The sequence below is a fragment of the Saccostrea cucullata genome, unplaced genomic scaffold, assembly GCF_032062105.1.
Source record: "Saccostrea cucullata isolate Sc308-1 unplaced genomic scaffold, CSIRO_AGI_Scuc_v1 ctg11760, whole genome shotgun sequence".
In the NCBI taxonomy this organism is placed as follows: Eukaryota; Metazoa; Mollusca; class Bivalvia; order Ostreida; family Ostreidae; genus Saccostrea; species Saccostrea cuccullata.
In genome coordinates this window covers 1-17406 of record NW_026928634.1, presented here as the reverse complement: position 1 = coordinate 17406, position 17406 = coordinate 1, and the positions used below count along the sequence as shown (strand labels likewise).

General features: G+C 33.0%; 1 protein-coding gene and 1 long non-coding RNA gene across 2 annotated transcripts; one reads left to right on the top strand and one right to left on the bottom strand.

Moving 5' to 3' along the window:
- Window positions 1-245: 245 nt before the first annotated feature.
- LOC134278237 (uncharacterized) lies at window positions 246-2963 on the bottom strand. The gene is made up of 4 exons (XM_062760553.1): window positions 2790-2963; window positions 1947-2188; window positions 1070-1299; window positions 246-850 (listed from the first exon to the last, which is right to left on the bottom strand). Exons 1-4 carry the CDS (start codon window positions 2961-2963, stop codon window positions 246-248), a joined length of 1251 nt encoding a protein of 416 aa, XP_062616537.1.
- An 81-nt stretch (window positions 2964-3044) lies between these two features.
- On the top strand, window positions 3045-5866 carry LOC134278235 (uncharacterized). The gene is made up of 3 exons (XR_009994400.1): window positions 3045-3173; window positions 5130-5333; window positions 5811-5866. It is a non-coding gene; the product is annotated as an uncharacterized LOC134278235 (long non-coding RNA).
- Window positions 5867-17406: the final 11540 nt, after the last annotated feature.

The following is a 17406-nucleotide window of genomic DNA, read 5'->3' as shown; positions in this document are numbered from 1 at the left end:
ACTGAAAAATAGAGGATATGTTATGTACCGGTATATATAAAACCCTCCCTTATCACAAGAAGTAAAAAATTATCTTGAGAAAAATAACCAATCTACAGTGTTCAGCCGAAATCAGATTAATCAACAATAAAAACAGTCATTGTAAGAATTTAATTACTAGTTGACATCATAAATACCATAGCAGCTTACACCCTGAACTCAAAATTGAGTAAATATATGTCCTGTATTCACATTGATAAAATTTTTCATTTACACCAATCTTTTACAAGAGGACCTCTGAACAGAGTCAGCATATTAGCAACAGTCCAAATCTGATTTATAGTACCAGTCATACTCAATGGGATGACACCATCAAAGAGATGGTATTCTTTGACCCTACGAATATGTCGTTCAATGTGTATTCTTAGCTTTGCAATAATTTGTGTTTGTTCTACTTCCTGCTTTGAAAACTGACCTTGGCTAAGAAGAAAGGGAGGGGTGTTGACAGAAATGCCTGTACCTTCTAATACCTTGTTCAGCACAAACCCTTTGTCAGCCATAATTGAGTCACCTTCTTCCATAAGATCATGTAGGCCAGATAATTTTGTTATTTCAACATCTGACATGCACCCTGTGTATAATGAGGACACAAAAGTGAGAGCTCCATGAGGAGCGATTCCTACAAGCCCTTTCCATGTGTGTGAACTCTTATATGTTGAATAACATTTTGACCCAAGTGCTAAGGATGATGGACGCTCAGTTTTAATCTCTGTGCAGTCAATTATGACTCTAGTTGAGGGGTAAAACAACTTGAAGGACTGGGGCATTTTTTCATAAATGTGTTCCTTACTAGGCCAGATACTTATGCTGCCTAAAATAAAATAAAGAAAGTTTGCCCATGTTATGATCTTTCGACTAACAGTAGAAACATGACAATTGAATCTGACTCCTAAATCTTGTGCCATTAGACCACACTTCAACCTGCATAAGAACATGAACAACTCGTCAATTAACAACATGCTTCTTTGTTTGCCTACATTTACCTGCTGGTTAGGTTTATCACAAGATTTATAATAATAGCTTTTCATACATGTTGCAGTAGGTTTGATGTATTCAAAAAAAGCTAAAAACATAGCCATTGTAGTAAATCCTGTGTAAAATTGAATCATTGAATCGTCATTTGAAAACCGCTGAATTCCAAATCGTTCAACCTCAATCTTCTGTTGTAGAGTCTTGATTTCCTCATCCCTCTTCTGCAACAAATTTTCTAATTCTTGGATTCTCTTACTCTTCTCATGTATTTCATCAGGAGGAGGAGAACTAAAATCATGAGATTTTTTTTAAAGAGACTCTGCAAAAATTATATTAGTACATGAAAAAAAATCATACCTTACTGACATGATGACCAGCATTCTACTGTCCAGCAGCAGTTGAAAGTTAAATCATTCAAAAAAGTTGATTACAATTGCAAACTGAATATATCAAGTAATCAGTTTGACAAAAGAATAACTTTTCTGAGAATGATTCATGTAAAATTTGACTTTATGATACATCTCCTGAAAAATTCAAACTTCTGATTGTAAGTCTATATTCCATCAGTATGCATATTTTTAAAAAAATGTAGTCACCTTATGCTTTAAAACGTAAGAGTTAGACAATATTAATTAAACCATCTTGTTGTACACAAATAAATATTATAACAACACGGTATAAACTTACCATTAGAAATTTCAATAAAATGTATTAATATTGTGTTTTACCGGTAGTATTGTACATGTAATGGTGTTTTGTTCTGTTGACCTGTAGTACGTACATCACAAAAAATCTGACCAAAATTAGAAATGTACTTTTTACATAATTAATATATATATATATATTTCATAAATCTATGTTTATTTTACTATACAACAGATTAATATGAATCAAGTCTTTTTTTAGCTACTCTTGAAAAATTCTATGAAAATTACCCATCCTCAATTAACAATGGAGTAGAATCCATTTCCTCAGGTCTCACACTTGAATCCTCAAATTCCTGCTTAGGTCTTTTCTCTGGAAGGGTGTGTTTAACTATTGGGCGTCGACTGTTGGTATCCGCCTTCCAGGAGAAAACTGAGGGTACCGACCCAGGTTTCAACGTTGTCCTCACTGGAGTCCACTTAATATCTTCCTTTTTAAAATGGCGAGAGCAGACAACTGTTTCATCACTTATCTGAATAATTATAATGAAATGAATTTTACACTGAAATATTACTTGCATGACATAAACTAGAAGCAGTAAGCATTTTGGAGCATATTACATAACTTTAAGCAATATAAATTAAAAGATGCATCTAGGGATATCAGATGGTGAACTGGTTAATGATACTTGCTAACAGTAAGATACTGTAAATACAAGTAGCCTAATCCTAGTTATGTGATTTCTTTTTAAGTTAAGAAACTAGGGTACCAATCTTCACATGTAAAACACTTTCATTATTTAATATTTATCTACTAACGAATTTTTATACTAGATTTAACATTTTTATTATGATTACAGAAAGTTATGCGAAAAAGGTTTAGCTGACATTGAGCTCAACATGAATAAACAGCTGACTGACTTGCATTAGTCTACTCGATTTACATGCCTCTGCATCAGATGACATTTCTGTTCATTGCATAGTATGTCATTCCACATATATTCTGACAAATATATGAAAATATACTCTTAACCAAGGGATAATATATATCTGTTTATATAAGTGCAGATCACTGATCAGTTTGCATCGACATTGTTTACGTGTTCTTGAAACACGTATCGGAAGGTCACTCACGGTAAACAGAGGACCAGGGTCTCTCCTAATCGCTTGAATCCACTCCTTTCTCTTTTCTGGAGCCTTTGGTATCCGGTGAAAGGATAAATCTGGGTTAAGCCTGCCATTTCCATTACAGAATGGCACACAGCAGTGCTTGTCGTGACCCTTCCCTTCCTCCTCAGCCGCCGACATTTTGTTTACAATTTTACCGACCTTAGCCTCGTTTTCGATTTCTGAGCGCGACTTATGAATATTCTTTGAAAATGGAGTATGGACACAGCCAGGCCCACAATTAACCAATCGGTTGTCACCCAGTGGAAAAATCCACAGCTGGTTAAGGTAGCAGAACTGACAGCCCTGAAAAAGGGCGACAGGGTGTCAATTAAAGGAACTGTGACGAAGGTATGTATTTAAACTGCATCATACATGAAAGAGTTGTGTGAAAACACCTTCCCCATCCTAACAAAATGACAAAAAAATTGTTACATATATGTTAATGTACTGATTAGAAGTTGAGAATTTACTGGTACACATGGACATACAGAGGTTGGATTTTAATAGAATGTAAACTTAGTAAAACACAAAAAGAATTTCACATCTGTACACTTAGAGAAACCTATAACCACTAACTAATATGTGACCTCTAAGAAATCTCATTGGCTCCTCAGTGCAGTTGATTTGGTAAAACTGATAAGTCTGGGAGGAAGAATCCTGTGTAAAAATATCTTTTTACACATAAATTTGTGAAAGATCTAACATTGAAGAGACTGCAATCACTTTGCCTTGCACCAAGTCAACATAAGCAGTCAGTCACATCTGTCAGCTTACTGGTTATCATGTGTTGACTGTAAACTTTATAAATATTTCATCTTCTTGAATCTTCCCTTGAACCGTTATGCCAAATCATAATAGAAATGGAAAACACAGTGTGATAAATAGAATATTCTTAGTGCATTTAACCACTTCATGCAAATATTTTTATGCACAGATATAAAATTATAAATATAGAAAATAATATGTCTTTTCTTTCCTCATTTACAGGGATTAACAATTATATTGGCAATGCAATATTGCACACACAAAAAATACATAACCCTCTTATGCTTGTTATGTTATTACATTTCTAAACTAAAATCCTTCAATTAAAATAGGTTCAACATGTTTTCTTGCAACTTCTGAAATGACTAAATGTAACCAAATATTTGTAACTCTGACGCGTCTTGTCAGGTATGTGACCAACTGTTTACATCATAAAAGTCTTGTATTCCTGGATATACAGTTTCATGGGGTGTAGAAATTGAGTGCTCCTTGCCTCCGATTTCCACGCCCCCATGAAACTACATCTAATACAACTTGACATTTAAGTTTTAATTTGTAGTCCTTTACATACTAAGAAAAACAAAGCATGTGCTTTAATATTGATTAATAAAAATATTGAAGAAAATTCTTGCAAAATCTTAAAGATACTGTGCTTAAACTTTATGCCTCCCACTGAAAAAAGGGGCATATTGGTTTGCATCTGTCAGTATGTCATTACACCAAGACCAGACATCAACTTGGGACAGTAGTACCCTCAAAAGAAGTAGCTATGATGAGGTCACAAAGTCAAGGTTCAAAATACATTGAACATAAAAAGATATTGTTTGCTTAAAATCTTGAGAACTTATCAAAGGTGGTACACTGGTAACCCTTAAGGAGTAGATGTGGTTGCAAAATCAAGGGGTCTGCCCTGTTTATTTACCAAAATCTTCGTAACCACTTGGGGATAGTTATCTTATCAGCTGTGTGCATTCAAGCAAGAAGTAGTATCCTGTGGTCCGGTACACTTGACACCCTGAATAAATACCATCTCATGCATTAAATAAAAGATAAGTAACATGCACTGAATAAAAAAAGAAGTTAGTCAGCTTTCATTTTTTGCTTTGAAAAACAAAAAAGGTACGACACAGGTGAAACAAAAATGGCACTGAAGAAAAGGGCATGGCAATGCGCCACAATAGTTTCCCTTTGATTTAACATTTAGTCTAATATTTTCATTTTTACAGCATAGCTCATGAGGTTGTGGTGGGGCGGGAGCAAAATATACTGCAAGATCAGCAAGAATAAAGTTATACATAAAATGTCCAAAGCTATACATAAAAAACATTTAGTCTAATATTTTCATTTTTACAGCATAGCTCATGAGGTTGGGGTGGGGCGGGAGCAAAATATACTGCAAGATCAGCAAGAATAAAGTTATACATAAAATGTCCAAAGCTATACATAAAAAACTTCAAACAAAGCATTTAATTTATTTATATTTTCAATTTAACGAAAGTGATCATATGTTCCCATATGGACTTCATCTTATCATTTCAGGTGTCACCACTGCTGGAAACCGAAGTCAGCAAAAGAAAGATCATTTCAATTGAAGAAGACGGAAATGTGGTGGAAGTTAAACTCTGGAATGAGGAAAGCAACAAAGAGTGCCCTGTAGGAGAAATTGTCAAGCTGAAATGTCTGTCTGTGGATATTTACAAGGATAAATATTCATTAAATTCAACCAAAAACACAACCTGTGAGGTTTGTAAAATTCTTAATTGCATTATTATTGCAGGAAAATTTTTAATAGAATTCAAACAATATTCTAAAGTAATTAATTACTAGCCAGTGCATAAGAATCATTTTGCTTATGCATTGAAGTTTTTCAGTTACCTTAGTGACAGAAGTGGACTGTTAGCAATTATTAAATGTTTGTTCCAATTTTATGATGTCCACTGTTTAATTTCTGAGAATATATTGTGAATCTATCCAAAACGAATGTGTGAATAATTCACCAATGACCAAGCACAAGAAAATTGAAAATGTTTCTGATGGCGTGGGACTTCCATACAGAGCTGCCTCACACTGCACAATCATTGCAAATTTAATGCAGCTATTGGGACTCAAGATTCTTACAAGAGGATCATTACCAATACACTTGGTACTAAAATTTTCATTATCTAAAGCAATTAAAGTTGCATGCAGCAATTTTTAAATATACAGAACTTTTCTTTACAGATTCTGCAGGAGGATGACGACTTTGCTGGAACAATTGAAGCTGCAAATTTTGATCAGTATGTAAATTTGGTTGTATAAATATATACCATTTTAAGAAATATGATTATCTGAGAATTTCTCAAATTCTGGAAACTTTTCTCATATTTCATTGAAATGAAAAAATATTTTATTTCAATAGAGCTGGACAAACCGTATACATTAATGGTATGATTCTGAAAGTAGAGGAGAGAGACCTCGACAGAATTTTTCCTTTGGGAATGTTCACAGAGAATGTCTCAATTGCTGGGAAAAAAAGGGGCTCCACAATAACAACCATGTAAGTTTCCATTGTTGGAATCATGTAATTATTTCATAATCACAACAAAAAGCATTTAATTTGATAAGAAATTTTGCATATCATGAACACATCTTCTATTACGCCCAAAAGCTTAAGTGAGCTTTTCTGAATAAGATATTCAATGCCTAATGACCATATTTAAATCTAATAAATGAATGGTGCGATTTGATGTGAAATTGTTATCAGAATATAAGATATTCAGCTTATTGACAGAGCTACAATTCAATATTGTTTTTGCTGGCAACTGTTACTTTAATAAATATAAATTGTCATCATAAATGACACCATTATTGTTGGTATCCGAGTCAGTGAAAGAAGTGATTTGAAGTCGGTAAAAGAAGTCATTGAGAAAATTCTGGAAATAATAGTCTAGCATTAGAGGAAAAAAAAAGGGATAGCCAGATAATGAGAACCACACATCATTAGAAAGTAAAGATCACTGTACAGCTCATGAAAGAACATAAATAGATTGCATACACATTGTAGAACTCAATTGACCTTTTATTTACCATATTTGAATTTTTTAGTGTGACGATCAACCACAACGATTCTGATTGAATTGAAGGCAAATTCGAAAAAGATGGTTACCAGAGGAGAAGATGATCAAGGCATTGATTACAGCCAAGTAGCTGAGCCTGTCAGTAATTCCGTATAGAGTTCCATAGAAAACCAATCAATGTAGGAATAGAAGTGTTAATTTTTTAATGTGACTGTCATCCATGACCATTCCAATTGAATAAAGAAAGAGCAGGTTTTCTGACACCATAACTAGAACAGAAGATGTTCAAGATTGGAAACTGTAGCTTTAAATCAGCTAAATAGCTATAAGTAAGGCCAAAAATATATACTTTTGTTTCCAGTCACTTAACTGTCCCTACATTTTACCACCTGACCCTAAAAGTTTTTATGGCAGATATTGTGATCAATAAAAAACAAGTATTATTCCCCTTAATTTCTCTGAAAATGATCCCATTTGTTTTTTTATCACAGTACATGCAAAAATTAAAATGTCTTAAATAAGTATGTAGATTTACTTTGAAAACAGATAAAAATGTACTGGTAATGGCAGCTATTACTGAATGAAAGGTCTGACTAATATCAGAAATAAAACCTTATTTGTTTAAATAATAGCATCATAAAACCTGCAGAAATTGGAATCTTAAATAAGTTTATCTACTTTAAGAACTGTGAAAATTTACAAGAAGATGAAAATAAAAACATATTTTATTGCACACTATTAATGGCAGCCATTACTGAACTTGTGTCTGACTAATATAAGAAATACTCCACTAGAGATTATTCTTTACAATATAGACTACTCTCAGGAGATTTTATGTAAAAGAGGGGAAATATTTTTTATTTCAAAAAAAAAATGTGGAAGATGCATATTTAACACAAAGATATATATATGTATATAGAAAATAATATAATGTTAAATTATTTTTCAGAAAGGCTAATATTAAAATCTACAGAAAGTATGTATAATGATAAATTCTCACACTGACTGTATATTTTGTTCTCCATGTTTTTTTGTTTTGATATCATTTTTTTAAATGTCACATTTCCTAATTAGGTAAAAATGAGGAAATGAACATGTAACTATGAGACTTCATTAAGCTGTTAGTTTAATAGGATGAATCCACACTACACACTATGCTACAAAGACAACTACAAGTGTATTTCTAAAGGCATATGCAAAAAATGTGAAAGTTATTTATCATATTTTTAGATTGGCTCAGAAAAAAGAAACCTAAGGCACATTTTTTTTCATGTTGCATTATAATTAAACCTAAGACGGGGTATTCTAAATGTAACCAAATATTTGTAACTCTGACGCGTCTTGTCAGGTATGTGACCAACTGTTTACATCATAAAAGTCTTGTATTCCTGGATATACAGTTTCATGGGGTGTAGAAATTGAGTGCTCCTTGCCTCCGATTTCCACGCCCCCATGAAACTACATCTAATACAACTTGACATTTAAGTTTTAATTTGTAGTCCTTTACATACTAAGAAAAACAAAGCATGTGCTTTAATATTGATTAATAAAAATATTGAAGAAAATTCTTGCAAAATCTTAAAGATACTGTGCTTAAACTTTATGCCTCCCACTGAAAAAGGGGCATATTGGTTTGCATCTGTCAGTATGTCATTACACCAAGACCAGACATCAACTTGGGACAGTAGTACCCTCAAAAGAAGTAGCTATGATGAGGTCACAAAGTCAAGGTTCAAAATACATTGAACATAAAAAGATATTGTTTGCTTAAAATCTTGAGAACTTATCAAAGGTGGTACACTGGTAACCCTTAAGGAGTAGATGTGGTTGCAAAATCAAGGGGTCTGCCCTGTTTATTTACCAAAATCTTCGTAACCACTTGGGGATAGTTATCTTATCAGCTGTGTGCATTCAAGCAAGAAGTAGTATCCTGTGGTCCGGTACACTTGACACCCTGAATAAATACCATCTCATGCATTAAATAAAAGATAAGTAACATGCACTGAATAAAAAAAGAAGTTAGTCAGCTTTCATTTTTTGCTTTGAAAAACAAAAAAGGTACTGAAACAAAAATGGCACTGAAGAAAAGGGCATGGCAATGCGCCACAATAGTTTCCCTTTGATTTAACATTTAGTCTAATATTTTCATTTTTACAGCATAGCTCATGAGGTTGTGGTGGGGCGGGAGCAAAATATACTGCAAGATCAGCAAGAATAAAGTTATACATAAAATGTCCAAAGCTATACATAAAAAACATTTAGTCTAATATTTTCATTTTTACAGCATAGCTCATGAGGTTGGGGTGGGGCGGGAGCAAAATATACTGCAAGATCAGCAAGAATAAAGTTATACATAAAATGTCCAAAGCTATACATAAAAAAACTTCAAACAAAGCATTTAATTTATTTATATTTTCAATTTAACGAAAGTGATCATATGTTCCCATATGGACTTCATCTTATCATTTCAGGTGTCACCACTGCTGGAAACCGAAGTCAGCAAAAGAAAGATCATTTCAATTGAAGAAGACGGAAATGTGGTGGAAGTTAAACTCTGGAATGAGGAAAGCAACAAAGAGTGCCCTGTAGGAGAAATTGTCAAGCTGAAATGTCTGTCTGTGGATATTTACAAGGATAAATATTCATTAAATTCAACCAAAAACACAACCTGTGAGGTTTGTAAAATTCTTAATTGCATTATTATTGCAGGAAAATTTTTAATAGAATTCAAACAATATTCTAAAGTAATTAATTACTGGCCAGTGCATAAGAATCATTTTGCTTATGCATTGAAGTTTTTCAGTTACCTTAGTGACAGAAGTGGACTGTTAGCAATTATTAAATGTTTGTTCCAATTTTATGATGTCCACTGTTTAATTTCTGAGAATATATTGTGAATCTATCCAAAACGAATGTGTGAATAATTCACCAATGACCAAGCACAAGAAAATTGAAAATGTTTCTGATGTGGGACTTCCATAAATGCCTCACACTGCACAATCATTGCAAATTTAATGCAGCTATTGGGACTCAAGATTCTTACAAGAGGATCATTACCAATACACTTGGTACTAAAATTTTCATTATCTAAAGCAATTAAAGTTGCATGCAGCAATTTTTAAATATACAGAACTTTTCTTTACAGATTCTGCAGGAGGATGACGACTTTGCTAACAATTGAAGTCAAATTTTGATCAGTATGTAAATTTGGTTGTATAAATATATACCATTTTAAGAAATATGATTATCTGAGAATTTCTCAAATTCTGGAAACTTTTCTCATATTTCATTGAAATGAAAAAATATTTTATTTCAATAGAGCTGGACAAACCGTATACATTAATGGTATGATTCTGAAAGTAGAGGAGAGAGACCTCGACAGAATTTTTCCTTTGGGAATGTTCACAGAGAATGTCTCAATTGCTGGGAAAAAAAGGGGCTCCACAATAACAACCATGTAAGTTTCCATTGTTGGAATCATGTAATTATTTCATAATCACAACAAAAAGCATTTAATTTGATAAGAAATTTTGCATATCATGAACACATCTTCTATTACGCCCAAAAGCTTAAGTGAGCTTTTCTGAATAAGATATTCAATGCCTAATGACCATATTTAAATCTAATAAATGAATGGTGCGATTTGATGTGAAATTGTTATCAGAATATAAGATATTCAGCTTAATGACAGAGCTACAATTCAATATTGTTTTTGCTGGCAACTGTTACTTTAATAAATATAAATTGTCATCATAAATGACACCATTATTGTTGGTATCCGAGTCAGTGAAAGAAGTGATTTGAAGTCGGTAAAAGAAGTCATTGAGAAAATTCTGGAAATAATAGTCTAGCATTAGAGGAAAAAAAAGGGATAGCCAGATAATGAGAACCACACATCATTAGAAAGTAAAGATCACTGTACAGCTCATGAAAGAACATAAATAGATTGCATACACATTGTAGAACTCAATTGACCTTTTATTTACCATATTTGAATTTTTTATTGAGACAATCACCCACAAAGATTCTGATTGAATTGAAGGCAAATTCGAAAAAGATGGTTACCAGAGGAGAAGATGATCAAGGCATTGATTACAGCCAAGTAGCTGAGCCTGTCAGTAATTCCGTAGAGTTCCATAGAAAACCAATCAATGTAGGAATAGAAGTGTTAATTTTTTAATGTGACTGTCATCCATGACCATTCCAATTGAATAAAGAAAGAGCAGGTTTTCTGACACCATAACTAGAACAGAAGATGTTCAAGATTGGAAACTGTAGCTTTAAATCAGCTAAATAGCTATAAGTAAGGCCAAAAATATATACTTTTGTTTCCAGTCACTTAACTGTCCCTACATTTTACCACCTGACCCAAAAAGTTTTTATGGCAGATATTGTGATCCATAAAAAACAAGTATTATTCCCCTTAATTTCTCTGAAAATGATCCCATTTGTTTTTTTATCACAGTACATGCAAAAATTAAAATGTCTTAAATAAGTATGTAGATTTACTTTGAAAACAGATAAAAATGTACTGGTAATGGCAGCTATTACTGAATGAAAGGTCTGACTAATATCAGAAATAAAACCTTATTTGTTTAAATAATAGCATCATAAAACCTGCAGAAATTGGAATCTTAAATTAGTTTATCTACTTTAAGAACTCTGAAAATTTACAAGAAGATGAAAATAAAAACATATTTTATTGCACACTATTAATGGCAGCCATTACTGAACTTGTGTCTGACTAATATAAGAAATACTCCACTAGAGATTATTCTTTACAATATAGACTACTCTCAGGAGATTTTATGTAAAAGAGGGGAAATATTTTTTATTTCAAAAAAAAAATGTGGAAGATGCATATTTAACACAAAGATATATATATGTATATAGAAAATAATATAATGTTAAATTATTTTTCAGAAAGGCTAATATTAAAATCTACAGAAAGTATGTATAATGATAAATTCTCACACTGACTGTATATTTTGTTCTCCATGTTTTTTTGTTTTGATATCATTTTTTTAAATGTCACATTTCCTAATTAGGTAAAAATGAGGAAATGAACATGTAACTATGAGACTTCATTAAGCTGTTAGTTTAATAGGATGAATCCACACTACACACTATGCTACAAAGACAACTACAAGTGTATTTCTAAAGGCATATGCAAAAAATGTGAAAGTTATTTATCATATTTTTAGATTGGCTCAGAAAAAAGAAACCTAAGGCACATTTTTTTTCATGTTGCATTATAATTAAACATAAGACGGGGTATTCATGTCATTTGGACATATTTCTATACTACAAGGCCTCTGTGATGTAATTGTGCAGTTGTTACGTTGTATATTGTACTTACATATATGATATATTTGGTCTTCATTGAATTTTGAAAAAAAAAAAAAATTCTTACTATTTATTACCTACCCCAATTTTTTGGTCTTGGGGGACAGGAAGCAAGAATATATCTATTTGGCATAGTTTCTTAGAGCACCATAGAAATGTAGTGAGTAGAAGTGTTAATTGTGTTTTGTGACTGTACACCACAAAGATTGTGAATCAAGTCCAGGAAAGTTGATTTGCAAACACCTTAACCAAAGTATAAGATGGTCAAGGTTTTGAAATGAGTCATAGGTGTGAGTAATTTCTTAGACCACCAGGGAAAAAAAGCAGTGAATAGAAATTTTTTGTTTTTAAATAAACCATGATATTAAGTATGGCAAAGTAATATTTTGGAACTTTTATCCTGATTGTTTTCAACTTCTTGACCCCAGTATCTTCATTCCATGATAATTTTTGTAGAAAGACCGTAAAAACTTGAGAACAAAAAAATGTTATTAAATTTAATATCCATCATTATATAAGACAAGAAAACTTTTGTTGATGCATTTACAGACTATATATGAGAGGCAACTTCAGTATCTACTTCTTTAACTTTTGAAATGCTTGCCATGCCTGTGTGGAGGGATGTATATATGTTAATAATTTCAAATTTGAAATTATGTAGCTATATAGAAGGTCACTATCATATGCCATGACAGATATGTTAGGTAAACAACTTTGTCATTTGAGCTATAAAAACTGCGAAGTTCGATTTTTTTTATTGATCAGGTTAATTTCCCAATACTTATTTTCACAAACTGAAGGGAAAAAATAAGTGTTCTCATTGTGTATATATATACACAAGAAACAACAATTCATGGAAGAATATAAAAAGAATTGATATACACTGTTATTGCAGGAATAAATGTGACAGAACTTACTTGACTTCCTTGTTTTGTGTGAAAAAGAAGAAAGTGTGATATAAAGCAAAAATATTAATGGATATTTGAATCACTCGCAGAATTAGATATTCATTAGTAAAATTGGATGATCCCTTAACATTTGAAATTTCCACTAAAATAATCAATCTTATGTCCCCATTGAAAAAGGAGGGATATTGCTTTGAACCTGTCAGTTGATGGGTTTTTAAACAAAACGTTGTCCGATCAATGTCTTGAGAACCCTTTGTTTTACAGACAAAAACGTGATTCATTAGTACCCCTTTAAAAGTAGATCTCACCTTTTGATTTGAGGTCACAAGGTCAAGGAAAAAACTACCCAGGATATATGAAAATGTCCAATTATCCAATTAATGTCTTTAGGACCCTTTCCTTGACAGACTTTAAAATACGTACATTCGTTCCCATAAAGAGTAGAATTTTGAGATCACAAGGTTAAAGGTCAAGTTTAAAATTGGACATGGAAAGATATCTTGAGAACCCTTTACATGACAGATGGCAAACTTGGTACACCAGTACCCCCTGAGGAATAAAATATTTTGAAATCAATGAATTTTATGAAACTTTCAGTAAAGATGGAAAATGACTTGAACCTTACGCATTTTTAGCTCACCTGAGCCGAAGGCTCAAGTGAGCTTTTCTGATCAAAATTTGTCCATTGTCTATCGTCGTTGGCGTCGTCAGAGTCTTAAACTTTTTACATTTTCATCTCCTTCTCAAGAACCACTGGGCTAATTTTAACCAAACTTGCCACAAAGTATCCTTGGGTGAAGGGGATTCAAGTTTATTTAAATGAAGGGCCGCGCCCTCTTTCAAGGGGAGATAATAAAGAATTAGTGAAAAATTAATAGCATCTTTTAAAAATCTTCTTCTCAAGAACCACAGGGCCAGGAAAGATGAAACTCAAGTGGAAGCATCCTCAGGTAGTGTAGATTCTATGTTGTTCAAATCATGACCCCCGGGGGTAGGGCAGGGCCACAATGGAGGATCAAAGTTTTACATAGAAATATATAGGAAAAACCTTTAAAAATCTTCTTCTCAAGAACAACAAAGCCATGATGAGTCATATTTATATGGAAGCATCTACAGGTAGTGTAGATTCAAGTTTGTTCAAATCATGACCCCCGGGTTAGGGCGGGGCCACTATGGAGGATCAAAGTTTTGCATACAAATATATAGGAAAAATTTTAAAAATCTTCTTCTCAGGAACAGCAAAGTCCTGATTGATCATATGTATGTGGAAGCATTCTCAGGTAGTGTAGATTTTATTTTGCTCAAATCATGACCCCCAGGGGTAGGATGGGGCCACGGTTCAAGCTAGAAAGCTGAAATTTTGAGGGATGGTAGCAGGACATGTTGCCATACTGCACCTGGGTCAGGATATTTTCCGGAAGTGCCTAGTATCTAAGCTCGTAGGGTTAAAATTTAGGACACGTTTTATGAGTGAATTTTTGAGACATTTTCTATCATATCTTTTAAAATATAAATATTTTGTTAAAATATACTGTACAACATTTGTGCAAAATATCAAGATCTTCAATATAATATCAAGAAAAATGTGCTGACTCATCAGATTAAGGGCTGAAAGGGGCCAACAGTTTTTATTTGATAACTCTTTTAAAGTCAATATTTTGTTATACATTACTGAAGCAAAGATCTTTATCTCAACCGTCTACAACTATATATTATGGTTTTTATGTCGTATGGTACATAATTAAGGGCCACAAGGGACCAGAATGCTAAATCTTTGATGCTTTATATCTCGAAAGGGAGAAATATTTTGATAATCAATATTGAACAAAAGTTGTTCAAAATCATGTTTTAAACAATATGCAACCTTTCATTTTTTCCTAAACGTCCCCGTTAAGGAGTTGAAGGGTTGGCCCCTAATTATATCTTTTGCTTTTAGCTCAAAAACGAATAAGAATTTCTGAACAGTTGTTGAACAAAAAATGTTTAAAATCTTAAGATCTTTAGATGAAACCCCAAAAAGGGGCTTGGCACTCGAATTAGGGGCCAAGAGGGGCCAAAAGTCTTCAATCGATAACTCTTTATCAGTTAATATTTTGTTATACATTACTGAAGCAAATATCTTTATCTCAACCGTCTACAACTATATATTATGATTTTTATGTCGTATGGTACATAATTAGGGGCCACAAGGGGCCAGAATGCTAAATCTTTGACGCTTTATATCTCGAAAGGGAGAGATAATTTGATTAGCAATATTGAACAAAAGTTGTTCAAAATCATGTTCTAAACAATATGCAACCTTTCATTTTTTGCTAAACGCCCCCATTAAGGAGTTGAAGGGTTGGCCCCTAATTATATCTTTTGCTTTTAGCTCAAAAACAAATAAGAATTTCTGAACAGTTGTTGAACAAAAAATGTTCAAAATCTTACGATCTTACAGATGAGACCCCGAAAAAGGGGCTGGGCACTCGAATTAGGGGCCAAGAGGGGCCAAAAGTCTTCAATCGATAACTCTTCATCAGTTAATATTTTGTAATACATTACTGAAGCAAAGATCTTTATCTCAACAATCTACAACTATATATTATGGTTTTTCTGTCGTATGGTACATATTTAGGGGCCACCAGGGGCCAGAATGCTATATCTTTGATGCTTTATATCTCGAAAGGGAGAAATATTTTGATAAGCAATATTGAACAAAAGTTGTTCAAAATAATGTTCTGAACAGTATGCAACCTTTCATTTTTTCTAAACGTCCCCGTTAAGGAGTTGATTGGCCCCTAATTATATCTTTTGCTTTTAGCAAAAACGAATAAGAATTTCTGAAGAGTAACAAAAAATGTTCAATATCGTAAGATCTGTAAGATGACACTCCGAAAAAGGGGCTATTTTGATTCTTCAAGATAGCAAGTTAATATTATGTAACAAAAGTTGTTTTTATGTCAATATAATTAGGGGCCACAAGGGGCCAAAATGTTCTTTATATCTCGAAGGGGGGAAATATTTTGATAAGCAGTTGAACAAAAGTGTTCAAAATAATGTTCTTTATGCAACCTTTCATTTTTTGCTAAACGTCCCCGTTAAGGAGTTAAGGGACTGGCCCCTAATTATATCTATTACTTATAGCTCAAAAACGAAAAAGAATTTCTGAAATATTTCAAAATCTTAGATCTTTCAGATGAGACCATGAAAAAGGGAATAGGCATTCGAATTAGGGGCCAAGAGGGGCCAAAAGTCTTCAATCGATAGCACGTTATAAGTTAATATTTTGTAATACATTACTGAAGCAAAGATCTGTATCTCAACCATCTACAACTATATATTATGGTTTTTATGTCGTATGATACATAATTAGGGGCCACAAGGGGCCAGAATGCAAAATCTTTGATGCTTTATATCTCGAAGGCAGAATATTTTGATAAGCAATATTGATCAAAAGTTGTTTAAAATAATGTTCTGAACAGTATGCAACCTTTCATTTTTTGCTAAACGTCCCCGTTAAGGAGTTGAAGGGTTGGCCCCTTATTATATCTTTTGCTTTTAGCTCAAAAACGAATAAGAATTTCTGAACAGTTGTTGAACAAAAAATAATCAAAATCTTAAGATCTTTAAGATGATATGAATAAAGAGGACCGATTCCTAAAATCAGGGGCCGTTAGGGGCAAAAGGACGATTTTTTAAAGTCTTTAATGTTCAATGTCTTTTTACAGATTGTGGTAAATCATTATTTTAGAATGAAAATCGTATCAAAATCTTATCTCATCTCATCAAGAATTGGACGGATACCAGTTGTTGCTCGCAACCAGATCTCATCAAAACATTAGCACTCCGTCTCCAACTAAGACCTTCTTGTTATTCTTCGGTTTCTTTCTATTATTATTATTATTTTTTTTCCAACTTATTTTTGTGCACGCGATTTCTCAGAGATGGCTCAGCCGATTTACACCAAATTTGCATATGTAATAGCTATTTATTCGATCTAGTAGGTTTTTTTGTTTTTCGCTTAATCACTTCCGGTCGTGAGATATGGGCAGTTTTATGATTTTTAGAGGGTCTGCTTGTCCTGGAAACTCCTCCGGAACGGCTTTAGATATTGATTCAAGATTTTCAGTGAAAGTAAATGAAGGTTTGCTGAGTTGCAGGCAGGCCTACAAAATTCTTTATAGCGCAAAAGGCGCTGAGTTGGTAGAGCCCGAAAATATCTCAGAAATATCTCAAAAAATTTGACATCTTTTTTCTCATATCTTCGTATCTATTCATATTTTGTTGAAACATATAGGGGTATAATTGTGCAGATTCACAAGACCTTTCATTTGATATCAAGAAAAAGGGGCTGACTTCTCAAATTAGGGGCTCAGAGGGGCGAAAGTCTTTCATTGATAACTCTTTTATGATCAATATTTTGTTATACATTACTGAAGCAAAAGTATTCTCCATGAACGATTTCAACAATATATAGTACAATTTCTATTAAATGTTACGTAATCTCTCAGGGGTCAGAAGGGG

What these genes read in the sequence shown, in the direction of transcription:
- LOC134278237 (XM_062760553.1), bottom strand. Translation starts at nt 2,963, where the DNA reads ATGTCGGCGGCTGAGGAGGAAGGGAAGGGTCACGACAAGCACTGCTGT. An exon ending in ACCCTGGTCCTCTGTTTACC is followed by an intron (nt 2,189 to 2,789) that starts GTGAGTGACCTT and finishes ATAATTATTCAG; the next exon opens with ATAAGTGATGAAACAGTTGT. An exon ending in CCATTGTTAATTGAGGATGG is followed by an intron (nt 1,300 to 1,946) that starts GTAATTTTCATA and finishes TCATGATTTTAG; the next exon opens with TTCTCCTCCTCCTGATGAAA.